This window comes from Poecilia latipinna, unplaced genomic scaffold (assembly GCF_001443285.1).
Source record: "Poecilia latipinna isolate Pla-1442-1.1 unplaced genomic scaffold, P_latipinna-1.0 Scaffold1180, whole genome shotgun sequence".
Taxonomy (NCBI): Eukaryota; Metazoa; Chordata; class Actinopteri; order Cyprinodontiformes; family Poeciliidae; genus Poecilia; species Poecilia latipinna.
The window spans coordinates 64,754-90,465 of record NW_015113796.1 but is presented as its reverse complement, the minus strand read 5'-3'; the positions used below and the strand labels follow the sequence as shown (position 1 = coordinate 90,465).

General features: G+C 37.4%; 1 protein-coding gene across 1 annotated transcript in view; it reads right to left on the bottom strand.

Annotated features, from left to right (window-relative positions):
* Positions 1–25,712, bottom strand: part of insra (insulin receptor a) — a 76,869-nt gene that overhangs the window by 39,372 nt on the left and 11,785 nt on the right. The window contains exons 2-3 of the mRNA XM_015053448.1: positions 19,560–20,108; positions 142–466 (exon numbers count right to left, since the gene is read on the bottom strand). Coding sequence (XP_014908934.1) covers positions 142–466; positions 19,560–20,108 — 874 coding nt within the window. The remainder of the gene's footprint in view (positions 1–141; positions 467–19,559; positions 20,109–25,712) is intronic.

Genomic DNA, 25,712 nt, shown 5'->3' with positions numbered 1-25,712 from the left:
TGACTTAAAACAGCAGAGCTACAGAGCAAAGATGCAAAATAAAATCTATTCTAAAGCAGCATACAATGCACAGTTCGCTGATTAAACATCTTCCCTGCAGGCCATCAAGCAGCCATCAGACCGTCTCGAGTGTCCACTTACGTGGAGGAGTTGCCTATCGAGTAGCCAGAGGGACACTCTGGGATGCAGGCACCGTTGTGGATGACGTATTCGTAGCAGTCAGAGCTCTTTTCCTGCTTGCACCTGTTGTGCAAATCCTGGCAGAAGGCGAGGGAGACGCAGCGCCAGCCCTTGTAGGTGAAGTAGTTTTCTGGGCAGCGCTCCACGCAGCTGTCCTCGTGCAGGAGGCCGCGGCAGGCCACGCAGTGCCTGGGCGAGTTGGGCCTCAGGCAGCCGCCCAGACACTGGTAGTGGCAGCAGTCGTCGTCCTTGGTGCAGGCCCGGTGTGTGCAGTTGATAGGACACACTGCGTGGAGAGGGAAGAGACATGCAGTTTAGACAGAGTGGGCCAACGGGAGATTTTAGATCTTGCAGGCCATAAATGTGCATGTGTTACATTTTTAGTCTAAATAACAATCGCAGAAATGTTACACAGTGAGATCTTTCTTTCAGCAGGAAAGAAATCCCTCACACAGCATAAGGCAGAGGATCATCTGTCATGTGGCAACAAGCGTACTGACTGCAGACAGCAGGGGTCCACCACTGGTCATTAAAGAAGCACATAGTTATCCAGAACACTGGTGGTCAGTAAGAACAAACTGCACATGGTATTTAAAGCAGAGGTGTCCAAAGTGACCCAGGGACAATTTGTGGCTCTCAGAGTCGGGCTGGGCGACAGACTTAAACATTTTATCGCAATATTTTCATGTGACAATGGTAAACGTGACAATAAGAACGATTTATTTAATCTTTTGTAGGTAACTGAATGGCTGTGAATGCATTAGGTAATTTTATTACTGTAGCACATTTTCAGAAACAAGGCAATTCAAAGTGCTTCACGTGAATGAGAAAGAAATACAACAAAACAACAAACCAAAGGAAAGAGCAAAAGAAGAAAGAATAAAACAAAAAAGTGTAAACCCATGTTTAAGAATAAGTAGTCCATGATTTATAAACTAGAAGGAGTTTCTCTGGATTTTAACTTTGTTCTAATTCCTGTTTTGGGTTGAGTGAATATATGAACTAGATGCTCCTGTTATAAGTACAAGTACTCCATAATTTATAAGCTACAAGGAGTTTCTAGGTTATAATTATACCCCAGCAAGCTCAAATAATGCTCTTGAGAAACATTCCCATTTGTAATCACATAAATAAGTGAGATCTGTTTCACTAAACTGCACACACCAACTGCATTTAATTATATTTTCAAATTTATTGAGATTTGTTGATGCTCTCATTGAACAGTTTGGTGTAGCTAAAACGAGGCCACAAACCTTTAAGATCCTTCAGCCTACTTTACAGATGATTTCTTCTACAAATCTGGAGATAATCAGGCCTGAGTGTAGAAAAATCATCTGCTTTAATTCCAGATATTTAAGGCCTAAAATTAGGAGTTTCGGGATTTTCTGGATTTTTTTAAGATCTTGTAGATGCCTACAATAAATCAGCTAATTGAATGATAAATTAAAACAAAAATTCCCATTAACATGATTTATAGGTTTTAATCTTTTCTCTTTCTTTTTCTACTAAACACTGGATGGTAAAAGTCTTCAGTCTGATGTTTTGGCCTCAACAAGCCCTTTTTTGAAGAACAATTTTGTGTACAGAGCCTTCATAATTCATTTTATTTGTTGTTTCTGTTGTTTTATTTATTTTATTTAAAACGTCTTCCAGTTCCAGTGCTAAATGTTTGAATTTGAATTTAAAGTTTATTGATCTTTATCGTTTATCGCAATAACTTCTGGAACAATTTATTGTCCAGCAAAATGTGTGACAGACCAGTTTGTTATCACTAATTCACACTAGGCCTGTTGCAATAAACAATAAATCAATTAATCACAAATTAATTGAAAGATAAATTAAAACAAGCTAAATAACTTTCATTTGTTTTTCTTTTCTCTTCTTTTGGTAGAAAAATTTCTACCAAAGTTGTCCTTTTTAACAAAAACTTCATATTTAATTTTATTTGTCGTTTCTGTTTATTTATTTTATATTTTAAAATGTCTTCCAGTTCCAGTGCTAAATGTTCATCAAAATTTAAAGTTTATTGTCGTTTGAGAATGTGCTCTTGGATTTTATATCACTTGAAAATTGTCTCAGAAAAACAATATTATCATTTATCACAATAAATTCTGGGACAATTTATCGTCCAGAAAAATTTGTTACCTTGACGAGTCTAATTAACATCATTTTTTTAGTAAATTTAAATTATCTCATGGTGTTGGTTTCTTTGCTGCAAATGTCACAGAAAACTCCAACTGTATTGATCTTTATTGATTTAAAGCCTGATTGTGCACAGAGTAAAACTCTACTGTTGCATAACCTTCAGTCCGCGCTGATTTGCAGGTGGGTTTAGCCGCTAGCGACTGAATGTAGGTGAGGACAAATTGTGCGAGCGTAGATGAAGGATTCACCGACTAACTTGAACGCTGGAGATTAACCTCTCGTCCATGAAAGCCAGATTAAATCCGTTACGCAGCATGTGTTTGTGCGTTCGTGTGTGTGTATGGAGGGGCTGCCAGTGATTGAGGTCAGAGACGGACAACAGGTCAAACCATACATACAGGTGTCTCTGAGACGACAACAGTGTGAAAAACTAATTTTCTGTTTTAAAAAATGTGGTTTCCACAGACAGTAGGGACATGTGTCATGAATAAACTCATCATTTGTCCATTAGAAGAAGAAAACAACGCAGTGTCCTCTTCCATTACCTGAGGGGAGCATGAAGAGCTGCAGAAATATATGTGTGTGTGTGTGTGTGTGTGTGTGTGTGTGCGTGCGTGCGTGCGTGCGTGCGTGCGTGCGTGCGTGCGTGCGTGCGTGTGTGTGTGTGTGTGTGGAGAGCAGCAGAAAGAGGAGAACGGCAACATGAGAGGGCGGCGAAGGGGGGAACAGTGGGGCGGCGCGGCTGTAAAAACAAATGATATAACCACTGTTCATTTTTCAGTCATCTTCACACAAGTTGAAGCTTTTATTTCCCTTCCTATTTGTTTGGAAAGCTGCTCTTAAAGCTATCCCCACATGCATATTTGCACACAAACATGAGCCGCGCAGCAGAGACTCCTGATCCTCGGCCAGCGCTCCACGCCGCAGCACAGACCCAGGAGCAGATCCTCCCTCAGTCATAGCCAATGTGTTGACTAGCTGCTGCAGCCAGCCATTCAACTGGCCTCTCCCATCTCCGAGGAAGACGGCTACAAACGTTAACCCTCTCTATTCCCTCACAGCGACAGAGGGAGAAGCTGCGAACAGAAAATCTGCCACGAAACAAGCCGGCGCTGAATGAGAGCAAGTCTCGCTGCCTTCACTGCGCTGCACTCATTCACCGAGTTTAGGTCTCTATTTACTATGCATGGCTGCCATACACAAAAGAAAGCTCCTGTTGAGGAGAACAGAGCATTCGACAATAATGGGGTCACGCTCATGTCAAAACAATTATGGTTTGTTGTTATGAGGCCGAGCAGCTCCACGCCTCAGTACATTAATCATCTCTCCTCTCATCCATGACTTTAGGAGATTCTTATGGACTCAAATCTAATATTTTCAATTGCAGGAACATCTAAAATCAAAGTTTATTGGCTTGGATGGTGGAGAATTTTGGTTCTGAATTTGTGCATTTACCACTTAATGGATTGGAGATGACTCCCTAATTTAATCTAGACAGAAAATTGGTTTATTTTCATTAAAATAAGACGTACATTTTACATTCAATAAACATGACTTAGCTCAGAAGAACCGAGTTGAAAACAGATTTTTGCGACATAAATCTATTTTATGTTGCAAAAATAGATTTCCTTTTTTGTTTTTAGGGAATGAATTTAATGTTTTTTAAAAATATCCCAAATTGTGGTTTAAATAATCTGCAATCAGTGTAAAATAATCTGATCCAGGCTTAATCTCTTTATGAAGTTAGGTTGAAAATAATCTTTGTATTTTCACTAATAGGTTTGATGCCTTTATTATTTACATAACTTCATTACTTAGTTAATAAGAACATGAATATCGACATTTGTGTGGCATAGTGGTTCAGTTTTATTCATTAGATTTATTTTAAGAGCAGTTTTAGTTTGTGTGCACCATAGATATATTCTCCAATAACATTTTAAATGCATTTTTTTAGCCCCTTTTATGCCATTACAAAAAGAAATACCACAAAATATTGTGGTAATGGCAATAAAGATTTTCTATTGCTTATTGGAAAGGGTCAAATTAATTTTCAACATCCCATTTTTATTCAAATTAAAAATAAAATAACAAAAATTGTTTAAAGAAGTACTGTGCCATTTTCTTGATATTATTTTTGATCCAAAACAAACTTTTTAATTGATTGGAAATAATTTTAAAACTAAATATACAAGTGTTATGAATAATTTTAAGTGAATTTAATACATGCCTCATTCCAAGACCATTCAATGCCAACAAATATTTAAAAATCTTCCTTTTTTTAACTTTTCATAAGGCTAAAACTGTTTTCAAAGCATCTCTGTTTATAGCAGAAACATTCAGTTCATTTTTGAGCATTTTTAGATGTTGAACTAGTATAAAAATATTAAAAAGAAAACAGTGAAATATCCTTTTAGCTTTTAGCTCTGCCCCTTTTTCCAGTAATCCCAGCTGCATGATCTGAAAGCACGCATACCCTCCGATCGCAGCACATTGTTGTGTTTAAGAGGTGAAAGAAAAAAAATCTTACAGTTGATCTGAAAGGATCATTATTGGTGTTTTTGATTGCAATCCCAGGGGCTGTGTAGTGAATATTAGTTTATCTTTTATCTTGAAGAGTTTTGAAAACTGAGTAAATTCAACAGAGCTAGGTTTCTGCCAACTTTAATGGAGTTGGAGTTGGAGTTGAAGCGCTATAAACCACTAATTTCCACCATTAGCACTGTTTGTAAAACTAAAATCACGTCTGTAAGCTGATGCTGAGAAGTTATTTGCCGTCTTACAACCTGAGAGGCTCCAACAGTAACGAAAAGAGTGATCACACTGAAGGAGATGGGCTTGTTTTCTTGTGTGCTTGTCAGAAATGCTTTCAGGGTTGAGACCTTGGGGACCTGCGAGAGAGGGGCCAACCCAAGCCAACTTTGATCTTTGTGAATGAGGAGGGGGGCCTTTAGAGGGAATTTCACATTCTTTCCTTTAAAACATGCAAATCTTTAAATACATGGTAACTTCCTGGATTGTTATTGTAATTAGGCCTGGAGCTGTAACGGTTTAAGGGGAGCTGAGGTGTTTTTCCCACCGTTAGTCCACTCCAGTTGGGCCCGGTCAGCATCTTCATGCTTTATCTTCCATTGGTACAATCATCAAGCAACAATAAATCAATGCAAGTTTTCAAAAGACAGTTGGACTTAGACCTGTTGTCTCTTGTCCTCCTAGTCTGGTTCCACTGACACCGGTCGGGTTCTGACCGATCTCTTGTTATGCAGCGTGTCCAAAGTACAGCAGGATCACATGAAGGCCGAGCAAAAAAGCTGCAGAAATGCCTGGCTCCTTATCGCATTAGCCGAGGCTTCGGTGGGAATGGAGGCGGGGTAGAGCTGCAAAATGAGACCCCCGATCCCCGAGGCTTTAAAACAGGCTGCAACAACAAACCAACAGCACTTCAGGCTAGAGGCGACCAAGAAGAATACACACTGTTGCCAGCATGAGGGCGAATGAAGCGATCTGCGCCATGTGCCAATATGAGATTCACCGAGTTGGGACATGTAGAAAGGCAGAAAAGAGTGCTAAACAGCCAAAAATGCTGAATCTTAAAACACCAAACAAACACCAACCTGTTTATGCAATCTTGGATAACTCTGAGCTGAAACTCCTAGATTACATCCATGAAAAATAGAGAGTCTGAGAATTTCAAAAACCAGAATGTTTCTGGAGCGATTTTCCTTTTTTAGTCTTCTTTTAGGGCAGCGATGAAACAACAGCGCACTCAGACTATTTGGGTTGCGATCACTTTGGATCAGAGAACATGGCAAACAGGGACGTGGTGGAGCGCTGGCTGCCAATTAAAATTCCACGGCAATGACAAGGGTAGCATTTAGCTTCTTATGAAAGAAAGTTTTTACTGAAGGCCAGAAGAAAAAAGGCTTTAGGGAGACACATGGCTGAAAAGTTAGAAGCAGAGTGAGAAAAGTAATAAACAGAACAGCTCATGTTTGAAGCCTCATTCCTCACCGAGATGGGTGAAAACAAGACAGGTTAGCAGTTTAAACATCGAATTAAATGTTTAAATCCCAATTTATTACTCCAAATTTAGGAGGAAATTGTGATGTTGTTAGTCTGCTCAGACAATAAAGCCTAAATCTTGGCACCCCACCTTGTAGAGAAACTGTTAAACTCCAGTAGAGTAAATCCACCTACAACACCTTAAACCACAGATGTCAAACTCAAGGCCCGAGGGCCAAATCTGGCCCGCTGTAGCTTTCTATGTGGCCCTCTAGACCAATTACATCAATAAATCTGCAAAATTCACATAAAATCAATAAGTCTCCACATGTTTTTTCTGATTTTACTGCAAATTTTCTCAAACTTGGTCAAAAACATTGCGTTTAAGTGACTTCTGCCTCAAGCTTTCTTGATTTTAAAGACTGTAAATAAAAAGTCACATTTAACATCATACATTAGTAAAAATTCCTTACAAACATTTCCAAATTGGCACCACAAAATCTGTAATTTTGATTGTAAAAAAACCCCACTAAAACAATTATAAAATCCTGGAGGAACAGCCATTTATTGATATTTTAACAGTTTGATTGGTTTTTATCAATATATTCTGGCACAACAAGCCCTTTAAGAACATTCAGATTTTTGAAACGGCCCAAACTGAAAATGATTTTGACACCCCTGCCCTAAACTAACACACAACCCCTATCATTTTACTAATTTTCTTTAATCAACACATTTAAATCGATTTGTACTATTTCATAAAACCTAATTTTATTCAGACGAATGTCATTTATCACCTCATCTACACTTTTTCAGCCCTCAACGATCTGGAATACCTCTAGAACCTGTGCATAATTGGTTCGGTTTCCTGGTTGGCACTGAACTTGGCTTTTATTTCAATTACAAATTTTTAAATGTTACTTACAAAGCCAGTTTTCAAGTGATTGTTCTGTTAGATCATGCAGTTAAGCAAATTACTAGCATGATTGTTGTGGGGGTTTTGCTGGAAGTGATAATGGTGTATTCCCATAAGTGAGGAAAAGTTTTGAGAAAGGATGACTGCCCTCAATCTTTTTAAACTTCACCTCAAATTGCCAGCTAATTGGATTCAACACTCAAAATGTTCTCGCTTTTTTAACCGCCATGTGAACTAAAATGGCCCAAACGTTGTCTCATTTGACAGTAATCCTAAGTAGGGAGTGAAACTGAGACAGCTGGCTGACGTTAAGCTGTTGGAGTGGCTTGAACCTCAGTCCCACTGAAACTCTTATCAGGTTTGTTTAAAAACCTGGTTTGTGCCAGAAAGCAAGAACTTTATGTCAGCTTGACCCATCACAAGACAAATGGGCAAATATCAGACCAGAAGCTTGTTAATAAGTGACATAACGCGAGTGCTTGAGGTGCTACTTACTAGGACATTTAACCAAATAAGGTTTTATGCCTTTATGATAAAAAGGTTTGTTATAAATTCACAGTGGAGACCACATTTTTGCATTTTAGTAGTATCATTCCATCCTAAAAGCAAAAGATAAATCATAATCAGCTTTATTGGCTAAGTTTGAGCACACAAACAAAGAATGTGACTTTATTTCCACTTTGCTCTCAATGTGTAGTCAAGTTAGAGTTTGAAATATAAAGTGATAAATACACAAAACGTGATTCATTCTTCCTGAATAAGTCATCAGTTTCCAGTAAACGTAGCTTTCAACTGTATCTAGCACAGAGTCGGTTTCTCATCACATATTCAGCAAACCGTCACAACGGATTGTTTCGTCGCTGCAACTGTTTCCCAAAGCCGAACACCACCAGTGAATGTTTTCAGAAATATAACCAAGCTTTTTCCACTCCTGTAATACATTACTGAACATTTATAATGGTAAAAATACTTTGAAAGTTGACTCATGCAACTCATTTCTGCAAATAATAATTCAGCATAAGAAAAAATGTGATAGAAAAAGAGATGCTGCTTCACACACTTAGAAATGTTATTATTTTAGGAAGTTCCAGATTATAATCCCTGTTTGAGGTTTTGGTTAAAAGAAAAATAAATTTTAGCATGAGATTAGATTAGCTGCTATCTTAAGTTAAACTGTGCAAGTTTAACAAAAATACGTATTTCAAGTTGCATCAGAGCTTTTCATGCTTGTTATTGTGCAACAGACAAATTTTGCATCTACCAATTTGGTATCATGTGAAAATAAAATTTAATTCGTATGTCAAATGTTTAATATTTGCGCTAGAACATTAACTTTCAAGGTTTCCCCCAGAAAACTTGCTAAGCCCAGGTGTTGCATGTTAGGGCAGTCCAGCAGCCCGTCGTGTTTTTGAGTTAAAAAATGTTTAAAGTTGACAGGAAATTTGAAAATATGACTTTATAATTATGTGTTAATGAAAGTTTGGAAGATTAACACCTGAACACCAACTACAAAGTCTTAAAAAATGCAAACATTTTAAAAAGACTTAAATAAATAAGCAATGCTTAGTCTGGTGGGGATACAAGTAAAGCCTGGTGGCCCGCCAGGCTAATAATACACTTTGATCATTTAACTGCTAAATATTTCCATGACGATACCAGGTGAGATTACCTTTTACTCTTAATTTTACTGCAAAAATTATAGACGTAAAGGGAGATGAAACAGATGGACATGTAGATGGATGTACGGACGGACAGACAAATGGAAATATGTCTCTTTTTCCACATTTATTCAGATCTGTGAAATATTTAAATCCAATTCTTGCTTTTCCAGACTGCCTAGAAATTCAGAAAATAGTTCTGTATTAAACTAAATCAACAAAACTTGCACCAGATATTTAGCAGCATCTCGTTTTGAGGAAGTTCCAGATTATAATCACCATTTGAGGTTTTGGTTCGTAAAGGAAAAAGAAATTAAACCATGAGATTCACAAAAGTTAAAATCCGGTTTTACACATCTGCAGGTTTAAGAAAGTTGTTGCAACTAGAAGGTAAAGGTGGTGGCTTCACAAAATGATTTCCTCTGAATTAACAAAACCTGACTGGGAGCACTACTTAAAGACCATAATGAAGAAACTTTGGAAAACCAAGTTATAGATCATACAACAAACACAAACAATCCAATCAAGCATGAAAGCAGAAAAGCAGTGACTTCATAAAACCAAGGGCTGATCATCAGTTTTATTTCCACTTGTTGGATGGCCTGACTCAACGGCGGCAGCAGGGCACGGTTAAGGCGACTCTGGGAGCAACAGGGACCGTAAACAACTTCATTAACCGGCTCCTGCCTCCGCTAATAGAACAAAAACACATCAACAACATGGAAAAGCACTTTTTGTTTTTAATGTCGGCCCGACACCGCCGTCATCCAAAACGCAGGATATCTAACTCGTCCGTGACCGGAATAGAAATGATAAACACCCTGTTCTCATTGATGGGCAATTACGTCGCCTGTTTGGCAGGCAAGTGACGCACGGCGCGGCCTTGAATCTTCATTTCCTTCCGGATATCAGCGTCAGGGTAAAATAATAAATAATGACTTCCCTAATGCTCAACTTTGTCTGGGTAATGACATCAAACGATGATTTGTTCTTAATGCAACATCAAGTGATGCGTTTTTTTTTTTTTGGTTAATGTCAACTAATTAAATTTAATTTGAGAGAACAAAGAGTATGTCCTTTTGCAACAACATGTTTGATCTGGTAAAAAGATTAGGATGGAAAAGTGGGAATAAACTGGGCACCAACACTCAAATTGATCAAAACAAAGGTTTGGGACTTTTTGCTCTTGTTCTGCAACCATAGATGGGTGTAAATACGAAGCTTTGGCATCGTTGCTCCAACCAAAAACATTAAGATTAGATTAACAAAAAAGATTGCATGTTTTCAACCAGAACTGGGCAACCAACTTTTCAAAAAGGGCCACTTGAATAATTTTCTTCAGGGCTGGATTTATGTTAATCCAGGAATATATTTTCATTGTACATTACATATAAACTTTTTTTTTCTGTTTTTGTTTACAGCTGAAGCTTAAAATTGTTATTGCAACATGAAATACTGACAACAAACTTTATTTCATATTACTATGAATATTTATTTTTTAGAAAAAGCATGTTTAGTCCTGTGATCTGCAACCTTTACAATCCAAACAGCCATTTTCTCAGTCATGTAAATAAATCTGTTATGTAACCTTTTTAAATAAAAAGACAACTTATAATTCTTGCTAAATACCAACCACACCAAATTTGTTGTAAGTTTTAGGTTTAAAATAAAAAAACGTTTACAAAAAGAGATGCGGATATTTTAAAAAAAGTGTTTGTTTCCAACCTGGTGGCAAGTAAAATACACAAAAAATTATATTAGCTATATTTTTAGTGTCATGTTGTAGACATGAAAAGAAAAATGGATAAAAAGAATAGGCTAAAAAACAATGCTTATTGTTATATGCATTATTATTGATAATTAAATTTATACTGTCTACTTTAAAAAACAGATTCTTTATGTCAAAACATCTGGCAATAGAAAGCGTACGCTGCTTATACAGTTTTCAAGAAACTAAGCTGCACGTCTTTTGCACCAGATGAAAAGAAACATAATTAAACTATCATCAGAACAGCAGCAATCCGTTTGAAACCAAACGGCTGTGGTGAGCGAGTTCATCGGTGGAGAAACGCCTGTCGGCTGCTCAGCTTTAACAAATGCCTGAAATGTCTGAGATTCCATGGGAAAGGCTCCAATAGCTGCGCGGAAAGGGTTTGCAGGGTGCAACTCCACAAGCACGAGTGCCAGAGCAGTTAAGTCAGCTTAAAGAAAAGAACTTATGTGGCGTGTGTGAAGGGAGCTTAGAGGCGAGCTGAAGGCTTGTAGAGAAGAGTAGCTGCTAAAGTTGGACAAGAGGGGGAAAAACCAGGAAGCATATTTTTACAACTTGAATTTGTCTGATCTTGTCTGGGTGTCTTCTTTTGCACCGATGATTGTCAACCAAAATTCCTGCAGCAGTAAATCAGTCCAATGTTTTGGATATACGGTCCTCAAGTTACCTCTTAACATAACTGCCTCAGCGCTGTACATAGAATGACAAGTGGGTGACACACTTGGCTGGTGTGCATTTCAAGCGTTGCCAGGGGCAATTCAAATAAACAGCAGCTTCGAGTGAAAAGCTTTACTCATTTACAACCCTCACGTATGAACCGATCCTAAAGAATCTCGCCTCAACGCTGCGTTAGTGCAAAATCTTAAATATTCTGGAGGTTTCTAAGTTGACTCTTTTTAAAGTAAACAGATCAAACTTTGAATCATAAAATTGTTATGAGAGTCTTTTTAACGAAATAACAGGAAAAGCGTGGAAGTCACTTAAATTTATATGGCTTTATGGAGCAGAGAGCTGAATCGATTAATCAGATTAATCGTGATTAATCGTCAACTAATTGAGTAATCAGTTATATATAATTAGATTCAAAAAAGGTTATGTGGTGAAAGGACACTACCCAGAGAGCAGTAAGTAAGCCAAAACTGTACAAAAATATATTTATTTTGCATTTAAGATAAAAAAAAAACAAAATAAACAAATCATCGCTACTCTCTATTGATGAGTCAAGCAGAAAGCCCTGAGCTTTTTACATTTTGATATCAGAAGTGTTTTTAGCTGCAGATGCATCCCTTTTGCTACAAATAATTATTGCATTTTAGACAGTACAATGTTCTTATTTAAAAAAAGGAATTAAATTATTTGTTTATTTAATGTATTTCTAATATTCAGTAACATAAGCCTAAGTGGTTAGATGAAACATCTGCAGAATGTGCCAATTTTTTTTATCCAATTAATCATCTGAATACAAAAAGTATTAGCACAAAACCATTATGAATCTGCAATATTACAGCTTTTAAGTTTTTACTTTTCACTTGAACTGTACAGAAAAATGGTTACAACATTGAGTTGTATTTGTCACCAGTGTCACAATCCGGGCCTTTTAACAGCAATAGGAAATTAACCGTTGTACTTTAGAGAACCTTGTTTGGCCTTTAGGTGTTAGTAATGGCAAAAGCTGAGATGTTTTAACAAACTTTTGTCAGTCTGTGTCAGAAAGTGATGGCAAATCAATCTTGCAGAAATGAGCAGCACTTATATCTGGAAAGCTGTTTCATCAGATTGAATAAAACATAATTTATGTCTCGCAGCAGCTAAAAGCAAAAACCTAAAAGTGACAGAGTTACATTTTGCATGGCAGCAGGTATTAAACCCACATCATCCACCTGAATATTTAAAACTGACTTCTTGTATTAGGTCCTGTAACAAGCTAGGCCTGTCGTAATAACCAATAAATCAATTAATCGCCTTATAAATAAGACAAGCTCAATAATTTCCATTTGCATGATTTATTGTTTTTCTCTTTCTGACAAAAATTGGATGATAACATTTTTCAGTCTGGTGAATTGGTCTCAACTATCACTTCTTAAAAAGGACAATTTTGTTTACGGAGACTTCATAATTCATTTTATTTGTTTATTTTGGATATTTAAAATGCCTTCTAGCTACTGTGTTAAACATTCATTAGAATTTAAAGTTTATTGATCTTTGAGAATGTGTCAATGTTGCCATTACCATTAAATTACTTGAAAATGGTCTCAAAACAACAATATTATCGTTTAATTGCAATTTATCGTCCAGCAAAATGTGTTACTCTGATTAAAATATCCCTGTAGGTCCAAGGTACATTTCTCCCCCCAAAAAATAAAACAAAAAAACCCCACTATTTTCTCATGGATTGTTTCACTAGTAGCCAAATTTGTCCTGCTGACATCCAGGGGTCACATATTAGTATTTTGTACTACCGAGACCTCAAGTAAGGCCTCGGCGTCCATTCATAACTTCAGACGGGAAGCAGACCAACAAAGGCAGGAAACAATTGAAGAGAGCTCTTGGTGAACTTCTAGAACCGCCATTGTTTGGAGTGGAAACGGACTGTGGCGCCAGTGCTGGCCGTTACGTGTGGGACCCGCTGCAAGGTCAGCGGCGAGGTTGACCAAGGTTTACACTACAACATCTCGCCCGCATGATGACCGGCCGCCACGCTTTTCCTTCCGATATGGCCAGGATGGATGACGGATGTGTTCATATCCACGATTACACCACAGTGTTACCCCCCCGTATCCCAGCAACAAGGACAAACAAAGGCCGTCGTCTGTCTGCACAGATGCGGAGGTTATGTCCCCCATGAGATTTATAGTTCGAGTTACTGGTCCACACAGACCCTTCCAAACCTATCAAAGTCCCTCTTGTGATTGGTGGAGAGGCATGTGACTTGTACTGAGTGTAAATTTGGACCCTCCGTATGGAGTAAAGATCTTGTCCTTACCTAACCTCACTCATTCACAGCAATAAGCGGTCACGAAAACCCAACACCTAGCATATCGAGGCGCTACAAAACAAAATGCCAGTCCGGTCAGAGAATTGAGACTCAGCGGAGAGATGTTGATCATCTTAAGGGATCCTCATTAAATATGTAACAAGTCCAACAATCCCAAACACAGGAGAGAGCTGCAGCAGGAAAGGAGGAGCACAAGCTCCTTTGAGTGTCTCATCTCCAGCTGAGAGCGGATAATTAAGCTCTCATTCAATAATGTGAATAAAATACGAGCCACCTGGGATACTCAGGTTCATTTGCGGGGTGTTGCTTGGTGAACCCAGTAGCGGAGACGTTTCCGCGCAGGGAAGATTTGTCAGGGTTCATATACAGTTTTTATTTTGAGATTATGTGCCATTCCAAGTAAATTTGCCAGACCTCTTGCTAATGTTTTTAAAGTATAAGTATAAACATAGTAACAGCTTATAGCAGATATTGCTATAGTTGTCAGCCAGCTGAATATTTGTGTTATTTGGGGGCAAATAAGACAAATAAATTAAAGTTACATAATATTACCAAAGTTTCAGACCATGGCTGGAAAACGCATCACAATATAACCATGTCATATCAGTCAATATCGATAATCACTTATTAATTTTTTTTTGTTGTTTTAAATATCTGAAACGCTGTTAAACTGGTGTCATGACCTTTCCTGTTTTATCCACAATTTTCACTCCATGGCATTGTTTTTTTTAATTATTATTATTTTTAAACAGTTATGAGGCACGGTGGTGAAACCTTAAACTGCTGCTGCGCCAGTTACAGGTTGTTGCTAGGCAACCACAGAGTGAGTCAGTTAGTTGATGCCACCAACTTTTGCTTAACACGCCATGAAATGTTGAGCGACTAAAGATTTTCCTCTGTCTACATCTCCCAGAATGCTGTGTGGTTCTGAATCAGAGTTCAGTGAAATTAATTAACATTTTATGAGACGTGACTTCTATTCACACTGATCACATGCCTACCACGATATATATACAGTTATTGATTTATTGCCCAGTCCCACTTCTAACTCCATAGAATCTATATTATGCCATAACATCGTTTTAGTTAAAATGTCAAACTGAAATGTCTTTTGATTAAAGCCACAGATTAGAGCAGTTTCAATGCTGATCTAGGTTCAGCATTTCCTGAAGTTGATCGTAAAATGTATCCAGGTTTGATGCCCATGCTAGTATTTTCACAGGCTCCTGTTACATGGCTGTAAACATAAGGAAATGAAGGTGGAACATGTGCTGCCTTGTGGTGGAACATGTGCTGCCTTGTGGTGGAACATGTGCGTGTGTATTTCACAATGTTCTGCTGCGTCGTGACCAGGTATTTGACTTTCCAGAGAAAATTTCCGGCATAGCCAAACAATTTGTGGATCAATTCCTTTAGTTGGAAAGCAATATGGAAGCAATATTTTCCTATTGCATCATGTCTTTCAGAGCCTTCAAAATAAAAGCCAGATACACAATAAGTGACAGGGGCAACAAGCACAACAAGCACAGGAGATGGACTGAAAAACCTAAGATGGATGGTTTTCAGATTGATTAGGATTAAATATTGTGTTGGAAATATTAGTTTAATTATGCTATTTTTAATGATTAACTTTCGTGCATGTGGAAATATTAGACGGATCATGAGTTTATTGAGTACTCCTCAATTTTGGTTAGATTTAGACTCAGTTTAAACAATATGTAACTTTATCAGTAGAACATTCTCCTTAGATATAATGATCCCAATTTGATTAAAATTAGTCTAATCAGTAGTTTTTTTTAATATAGTACATCACTTTCTTAAGAATCTATAAATCATATTCATCTGAACATGTTTTAGTTCATTATAACCAAAGAAGTTCAAAACTAATCAGAAAATATTGAGTCCAACAGATGTTTTGGTATTGAAACTGCTCATGTCTGTTTTGTAAGAGTTTGAATATATTATATAAAACATGTACCAATTTTTATAATCAAAATCTGCTGTTTGATGCACTGGGTCAGAGGTCAGGAGAGCTCTGTGGGTTCAGTAACCAGTTTGAGGCACTTTGAAATGAGAAACACAGATAGCTGATAAACTCTGGTCCCACTTTCTTGAGTAAAATGTTTCTGTATGAAAATGAACAATCTATTGTTCATACCCTGGGAAAATGCACAGGGAGGATGGGGTAGGCAGCGATGAATTCATCCCTTGGTCTTGGTAAACACCTGCAAGGTCTCTGGCTGTAAACAGCAACACGTCATTATGGGCTGTCTGAGACCACCTCTAAACGTTAATTAAAACGCATCAGACAGTAGAAACACGCCTTGATATAAAAGTAATTGAGCTAAAACAGCTGGTCAGATCACTGGGGTGGAACCGTCTTGACTGCCACACGCAGTGGTCTCCAAAGGCGCGTCTATGTATTGTTGTATTTTCCTAAGGTAATTAATTTTCTTCTTTGTGGCTTTGGTTTCTGATGTTTATGTTGAGCTGTTGGTGTGATTTTTTTGCATTTGATTGTTTGAATACATTCTGATTGATTGTGACTGCTGCCTTTGTGGTGTCACTTTTACACATGACATTAACAAACCTGGGGAGACGAGAGAACAACGAGCAACAGGTAGTAAATATCTCGTTTCTCAACAATTGACAGAGTGGACAGAAACATCTTTTTGTCTTTTTCCAGCCAGTAAACACACCTAACCAAGCCCTTTCAGGTTGTAGTAACACCGCTCTTTGGTGTGGACGCTACGACTTAAAAGATGTTAAAAACTACAGCCTGAGGAAGCACATACACTTGGGAAGCTTCTTAAAAGGAAATATTTAGGCTGTGATAGAGTGGGACTTCTAGCAGATACTATGAAGGTAGAGCAGAGCTAGAAAACTCAGATTGAAGGGTAAAAATTTTAGAGTTTCTCTCACACACACAGTTAAATTTCAACTCTGCTACTTACAACAGGAAGGCCACAAATACCTATTTTGAGTGCTGTTATATGTGCCAATACAAATGTTAGATAAAGGAGAATCTGCCTAAAAACTGGCCTTCAACCTTAATAGAAAGTCTGATTACTAAGATACAAAAAAAAGCTGATTCTCTCTTACTTTTCACTAGTCATGACATATTCTTCATAGGATTAATACAAATGTTTGTAAATTAATTTATAGGAAAAACCTCATTTTAAATTAATAAGGTTAAAAAACCACTAATCTGTGGTCTAAGGCAACGCTTTGCATTATGAGGAAGTTATTACCGAGATCTTCGACTGTGAAAACAAAATTGATCCTTTGGTATGTTTTAATAGAAACGGCTATGAACTGGATCTACTGCTAGTCCAAGCCTAATACCAGAACCACTTTTATCTAAAGACCCTTTTATATAGGTGGTTGTGTGTTTTTGCAAGTATTTTTGAGTTTCCTGGTCATCTCAGAAATATTTTAACAACAAAATTTTTATAAATGAACCTGAATTCATTTATAAAATCACGCATTTTCTCACATTTCATCCTGGAATTTAATACTAAATTTAGTATTTTTATACAATTCACCTTATTGTACAGTACACTGATGAGGAGCTAATTAAAGATTAGGTGGATTATGCTATGTGTTTAGAGCAAAATAAAGCTTTTCCTTCATGAAGTCAATGACACATGTGACATAAAAAATATTTAATCTGATGTTAAACCATTTAGAGTTCCTGATTTTGTTAGGTTCCGTTTTAATTTTTTTTTTTTTTTTTTTAAAAAAAAAAAAAAAAAAAAAAAAAGACATTTACTGTGGCTAACCAGCACTTTGTCTCTGTAATTCTCTGAATCATTTTCTGAAAATGAGGTGTTAATGTGAGTAGGCGTTAATTTACATTGTATTATATATACATATATGGTGCAAAATGTCTTTGATTAAAGGCTGGAGATGTGCTAAAAGTAGCAACAGCGCAGATCAGAGGAGGACACGGTATGCTTCGCAGTCGTCCTGTGGTTCTCGCTGGTGCTTAACGGGTCTTTTCATGCTTTAGCGAAAGTAGGCAGAAAACCGCAGGTCCCAGACCACAGGACCACAGGTCCTGCCTGAACAAAATCCCTCCCCATGACTGAAAGGCAGCGCTTTCCCGTCATCATCTGGTCTTAATTCACTTTCATAAACTGGCACGACTAGGAAATCATTCAGAAAATCATTCGTAGGCAACTACGAACGACAAACCAAGCTGTTCAAACAAAACCCTGAATAATTGTAGGGGTCTAAATTTCAAACAATAATAATAAGAGAACAGACAGGAAAGTTTGTGTTCTTAGCGACATTTCAACCTTTCAGCTGCATGACGCCAGCTTTTTGTTTTACAGTAAACACAGCGGCAGAAGAGAAAAATAAATATGCGTGGATGTCGAACTTCTTCACCCCTTTCAGCTGAGCAACAGGAAGGCTGCAGCCGACGGGGAGAAATGTTTACAGAATGACTGGCAAGGTGTTGCTATGTGGAGCTGGGTTTCAGCTGCAGAACCTGGCCTAATTGTTTATACCCACCACACAACAGAGCTCTGACATTCAAACATCAAAAATACGAAAATGTTTTGTCTTGAATCCACTTGAAAGTTTTTTATGGCACACTGACATTCAATTTGACTCACCCACATTTTTTGTCATTTCATTTATTGTCTTCCAGAATCTGTAAATAGCAGGTAAGAGCTGCAGCAAAAAAATAAGAAATGCTCGTCGAAATAAATTGGTTTTCAGACGCTATTTGATATAACTTTAAACATCCGAAATGTTTAGTAAATTTGTCTAAATTCAAATGTCTTTTACTAGCCAAAAAGAACCTGAAAGGGATTTGAAGAGCTGCAAATGTATCCCATAGTTATCTAAAAACCTCACCCATAAAATACACGTTTCATCAAAATAGTGTATTATTTTGTTACATTATAAACAAGTTATTCCCAGTCTAGACATGGGGACACCTCATCATAACTTAATGATGATTAAATGTTTATACAAAACTTTAACTCCATTAAATACCGCCCCTCCCATTTTGCTTATGGGGCAAAACGTGCTTTGCCTGTGGCTGCATTTTGATTAAAACCACATTTTCTGAGAACGTATTCGGCTTCCACAACACCAACATGCATAGGCAGCATCTTGAATCAAATATTACACACAAACTTGGAAAACAGGGTTCAAAATTGGGCTGACTAATGGTGCGTTCACACCAAACACATTTTATCAGAAAATACCAGTTCCAGGTTGCTGGATGTGAATTTGTAGCTGTACTGTAATTTCCCAAAAGTAATTTCCATTCATTAAATTAGCAATTCTGACACAATTTACATTCATTAATTGCTCAAATTGTCTGAAATCCTATCTCACAAGTCTATTATGTTAATCAGATTAATCACAAGGAGTCTATTATTGAAATAATCATCAACTAATTTATTAATAGATTAATCGTTAACTGGAGTATACAGACTCAAAAAGGGCCATTTGTTGAAGGAACATAATATTCAAAGCAATAATTAAGCCAAACTGTACAAAATATTTATACATTTTGCATTTAAGATTAAAGAAAACTTTTGCAAATATTCTCTACCCACATTAGAAATATTATTTTAACTGCAAAGCTACATTATTGAATTTTATGCAACAAAATGTCTATTTTCCTTTTTAAAAACAGAATTGAATTATTTGTTTATTACTTAATGTATTTTAATATAGTATAAAAAATGTTAAAGTGGTTAAATAAAAAATCTACATTAATTGATTAATTTCCAGAATAACTGATTAGAAAAAATAATGACAAGTTGCAGCCCTGCATGATATAAAGCTCTACAATCAAGTCTACCAAGACAGAAATAAAGATTTTTTTTTAGAGATTATATTAATGTTGAATGATGGGAAAAGGCTGCTTACTTCGTTGGCAGTGGCTCTGAGTCCAGCAGCGTTCGCTGAAATGCCCGTTGATGGTCGTCGAAGGGCAGGTGGTCTTTCCGATCGACGCCCCTGGGCAGACATCGCCGCACTCTCTGTCGTTTTTGTTGGCCACGATGTAGTTGTCCTCCACCGAGTCGAGGATCTTCGACCAGTCCAGGGTGGAAAGGTAGCAGAGGTCCGGGTTCTTCTCGATCCTCACAGCGCCTCTGGTGATATTCATCAAGCTGTGGAGGCCGATTTCTCTGAGCTGGAGCATCTCGAATATCACCAGGGCGTAGTTGAAGAACAGGTTGTTGCCTCGGATGACCGTCAGGTTGGGGAAGAGGCTGCTGAGGCTCTCCAGGCCATAGACTCTGAAGAGCAGCAGGTAGTCGGTGACCACCCTCAGCTTGGGGAAGCTCAGGCCTTGGAAGTCCTTGGGTTTGGTCCCAAACATGAGCAAGATCTTCAGGTGGCCTTCGATCACAGTACAGTTCTCGAGCTTTCGCAGGTTGGTCGCATTGTTGCGGATGTCCTTGCTCGAACAAACTGAAGATACAAGAAAATGGAGAAACAATTTTTTTGTAAATTGGGCTTTAAATAGACAAAAACAAGGACAAAGGAGTACTCTGTGAAGCAATATTAACTAAACTGCCCTTTATTTTATAGGTTAAAGTTAAGTATTGCCCTCAAACGTAGGTTTATTCTTGTGCAATTGTCTGCTGTATTTCACCAGATGTCTGCTCTGTAAACAGGACAAGGCCTCATAGGGGGGAGGAATATAAAAATCAACCTTCGGATAATTAGAGAGAATGTTTTATCTTCAAACATGTGGTGGTGTCTCTGGCTCTGACAAAGAACAGACCATTGAAGATGACATTTTGTTTAGCAACCACATATCTGCCTGTGAGCTACTGTCAAATATGGAATGCTGTCATCAAGCACGCTGCGCTCATCCCTGGTTACGCTGTGTTGCGGAGCTTCTCCTGCAAATCACAACAACTATACAAACCTAAAAAAAAAACTGAAAAACATTTGGTAATGCATGAAAAATATGTGTCTGTGTGAGCAGCTGATACACTAATGCTTGTGTATTTGCACCAGCTGTAGATTTGTAGTTTTGCCTGTCCTCACCCAGACACACAAATCCTGCTTGATGAGAATTCCTTGACTGCTATTGCGCAGTTTGGCTGCATTTTTTCTGTCTCCATTTCCAACTGTACTAAAAACATAATCCTGTGGCCAGCCATTATGAATCTGACAATCCCTCCAAACACAAATCACATGACCAGACAGCCTAAATATTTTACAAGAAAATGCTCCAGACCTCCCCCCCAAAAAAGAAGAAGAATCCTAAAAAGTAAAATAAAATAAAATGTATTTCCACAGTCCAATGATTCACCAGACTCACATTTAAAGATTTTCATCAATCATCTTTCAATGTTCCATCTGGAGCTGTAACCACTTATCAAATGATTCGAGGACCTCAGTTATTAAAATTCAAAGCTACATTAAATTATGTTTTATTATTAGTACATCATGTTCTGATTGGATTATTATTTGTGTTGCGCAACACTCTCATTTTTGCCAATAAGCTATCAATGAATGCTAATGGCTGTTAGCAGCTATGGAGGAAGATGTGTGGGATCAGCTAAATAGAAAATATTTTTTTTAAAAAGAGTAATGTGCAAAAAATAAAATATAGTTTAGAAATATTTTCTAAAGTTTTTTCATACTTTAAACTTGTAAACTGAATTTTACAAAAACCTCAATTTCAGTTTGCTTTGTAATTTGTAAAGGTTAAGGTGAAATGTTTTATTTCTCACTGTGTTGAGTGATTTTACACTTTAAAAAGGTTTATTCTATCTGCCTTGTTCATCATTTTCTTTAAACAAATCCTAGTTTTAGAACGGTTGTCTTGCAGAAACAAAGTTCTGTGTTTGAATCCTGACCATAATATTTCATAGCTGAGTTTTGTTCTGGCCATGTTCTGTGGCTTCCAGAATATCAATAAAATAAAATGAATTGAAGACATTTCCAGAGAACGTACTCTGCATATTATCCGGTATTGCCTTCAAACATTCTGCTAAATGTATCTTAACGTCTTCCATGAAACAAATTTAAAAATTGGTAAAGATTAGCTCAACTTCCCCTGCTCTAAATCTCCCTAGCACATGTTCCCTCTTACATAGCAACATAAACAACGAAGCCAATAAAGATTATTCCCTCTGCAGGTGCTACTCAAGCCACACTCCTGCCTCGGTTTTCCAGTTCATGGGTCCACACAGCTGGAGGTGTGTGACCCGGTGAGCACTCCGATGTGTTTACTGCCCGACTCACCGCCAGACTCCGCATCAGGCCAACTTGGCAGTCATGTGGAGAAAATGGTGCAACAACTATAAGAAGCTCATTGAACACCGTCTGCTCAGCAACATTACAAGGTAAACAACACAAAGAGCCTCTGAAGAGTGAGGATCTAATCTACTGTATGCGTTTTATTTATGACCAGGCTTATGGGATAAGTGGGATTTAGCTGACAACACTGAGAAAGTCTCACAATCCTCCAGGTTTTGAAGCTCATAAAAAAATAAAGAAAAACTTAAAACTTTTATCCCTTTTATAAATCAATCATCAGCTTTTCTGGAAATATAGTGTGATACCAAAGTATTCAGACTCCTTGAGGTTTTTCACATTTTGTAAGATTACAACAGCAATCTTTAATGTATTTAACTGGGATCTTATGTGACAAAGACAAAGTAGAATATACAAACACATTAATATTCTAACCAAACAAAATATTTTATATAAACTTCTAAACAAATGTTTAGAAGATAATTATAATTTTGAACATCTGCAATATAATAAAGCATAAAAAAAAGCACTTTTCTCAGTTTTGCTTTTAACTCGTAACACTGCTGCACATACTCCAGACCAGCAGGTGGCACTAATGCCCCATAAGCTTCTTTGGGTGCATTCACACTGCAGCCTGAAGTGACTTAATTCCAATTTTTTGGCAATTCCGATTTTTTTTTGCCGGGGCCGTTCACACTGCCAGTAAATGCGACCTGTATGTGTTCTGCAGTCTGAACATGCAAACGACCTGAAAGTGTCCCACATGCGCAGTAGAGGGCGCAATAGCGTCAGCGTTCTCAGTGTTCTGCCAACCGCCATAAAAAGAAGAAGTGTTCAGTGTTTGCGGAAGTAAACATGGAGGCTAGCGGTGGAGCTTAGCTTACATATTTGAAATTGTTGTCCAACTGGAGCAGCATATTAACAACTTAATCCGCATATAGTCCGTCATGGTTGTTGTTTTTCTTCCCACTTGCGCGTATCAGGACGCAGAATAGTGAGATTTGTTGAGAAACAGCGACGTTCAGTTCGGATGAATGCGACCTGGACGTTAGGTCGCATTTGAATCGGATACGTATCGGATATGGGTCACATTCGAAAAAGAATCCGACCTGTGCTGTTCACACTGCCATGAAAAGATCGGATACAGGTCACTTTACGTCAAAAAAAATCGGAATTGAGTCACTTCAGGCTGCAGTGTGAACGCACCCTTTGAGAGTTGCAAAGAAAATGTAGATAATCTGGACTTGTCTATTTGGATCAACAAATATTGACAGCAAAAGCCAGGTAGCATCGTGTCTGGGTATTACAAGCTACACTTTCTTTCAAATGTTTCAGATATGCTCGCATAGCTGAAAATTTTTTTTTAGCTGTGTGGGTTCTCCACGAAAAACTTGGAAAAATACACAAATATATAAATCTATAATTACCAATTCTGTGATTATTGAAGCACTAGTTGGCAGAGGTTCCCTGTATATATTACAGCCTGATAATATCCCATGAATAATAAACATGCTGCTGAAACACCAGCTAGCTGTAGCTACAAGATTTGTGGCACAGGTTTAAAGCCAAAACAGGCAAGTATATGTCTAATCTCAAAGTTTAAGTTCATTAATTGATTCGGTTATCATCCTAAATTTACTGAAATGGAAACATGTTTTGTTCCAGTTTCAATATCCATCTTTGATTTAATTTTTTTTTTCCTGGAAGAAAACCAAAGACAACATGTAGTGGTGTGGAAGTTCGCTTTCCAATTGAAACAAACAATCAGAACTACAGAGGAATAGTTTAAAATCAAAGCATCCATTTGTTAAAACGGCCTAGTCAAAATCCAACTGTAAATTTTTGGCAAAGGTTTACCCTCACATTCTCTTCATTTAGTCTGGCTGAGATGGAGCATTTATCAAAGACGAATAGTAGGAATATGGGTGTTGTGAATCGGCTTTGGCTATAAACAATGTGACCCAGACATTACATTGTCTTGATTTGTGTTTCTTGTATCCGTCAGTATAAAAATAACAATAAAATAAAATAAAAATCATTCTCTGTGTGTGTGCAAAGCTGGTAGAGACGTAGCCCAAAAAGTACTTGGAGCTATAACTGCAGGCGTACAAAAAAAAAGATACATGGCACTTCACAGATTATTATTATGTAGCTACATAGTTGTTGTGTTAGCCTATAACATAAAATCCAAGTAAAAAACATTAAAGTTTAAGATGGAAAAGTGACAAAAAAGTGAACAAGCTTTAATCCATTTGACTTTAAACATTTACCTAAAAGGAACAAAAACAATCTGCTTGAAATCGCTGAACATCTGCAACCCTAAAGGAGCCTCTCTCTCTGTCCGTCTGGTATGAGTGGAAAAAGGCGAATCATCACAGGGCGACGAGTCCAAGCTCCTATCAGTGTACACTTTCGGTCAGCCCAGTATTTTTAGAACCACATTCCCAATAGAGAATCTAATACACAGGAGTCACACCAATAGAGGCTCGCTCTGCAAACTGGAACATGGCCGTCCTGGTGTGTAAGTGAGGAATTTCAGAGCAGCAGCAGAGATAGAGTTGTTTGAAGACCGAAGTGTTTTAGTAAATGTGAACAGAAGTTTGGCCGAAACGGATTTAAACAAAACAACGATTAAAACTTGAATCCATGATAATGGAAGTTAAATATGCCTCTCTAAATGTAATGATCCCTAGACTGGAAGACAACACAAAGGTTACCATGGTGACAAGGCAAGGCCATACATCCCGTAATTTAGCCAGACGAGGCTAGAAACAGTCGAGGGGCTCTGAATAATCGATTAGAGTGATTAGAGGGAGATTTTCATTGACTGCAGACACCAAAAGTCTAAAACTGCCTGCATGTCTGAGGAAAAAAAAAAAACATGCAAGATTTATTTAAATTAAGTCTTATGAATGCTTTAAATAAAACAAAGCAATAAATAAAATATATAAAATGTATGCTGTGCATTTTGTTTTGGGTGTTGGTTGTATCGACCTTTCATTATTTCATACATTTAAAGTTTTGGCCTTTTCATGCACAGCGGGACATTTTCACACCGTCCTGCATCATTTTGATAACAGTTAAATATGTCGGTGAAGATTAAAGTTATCTGGAGGCATTTGTTTGTATTTTAAGTTTAGTAAAACTCTGGTAAAGGCAAAAGCTTTACTGTGGTGCATAAATGGGAATAATCCTGCAGTTCCTGCATTTTCTATTAGTTTGTACTTCACCAGGATTTCCCCCAGTGTATTATAAGCCTGGCGGGCCACCAGGCTTTACCTGTGCCCTCACCAGGCTTAGCATTGTTTATTTATTTAAGTCATTTTAAAATGTTAAAATGCATTTTTAAGACTTTATAGTTGGCGTTCAGGTGTTAATCTTCCAATCTTTCAATAACACTTAATTACGAGGTGATATTTTTCACATTTTCAGTCAACTTTAAACATTTTTAACTCAAAAACACAACGAGCCGCGCGATGGCTGTTTTTGTTAGATGGCCAAAGTTCATTCAAAAAAAAAAAAAATAATGTCATATATATGTGTGTGTGTGTATATATATATATATATATAAACAAAAATGTACTAGTTGTATTTCTTCACTGAAACAAAAACCAAGAAAATGACTAAAACTGCAGAGTAAAACTCTAAAACTTAATATCTTGACTGCATGGTGAGGAATGAAGGAGATATTTGCATTCACTTTTTTAAATTTGGACGTATTTCTATGGAAGTTTTTAAAAAAAATCGCTCTCTGTTTCAAGGTGACACAGGTGGATAACTATGAAAGGACCACCAAGGATT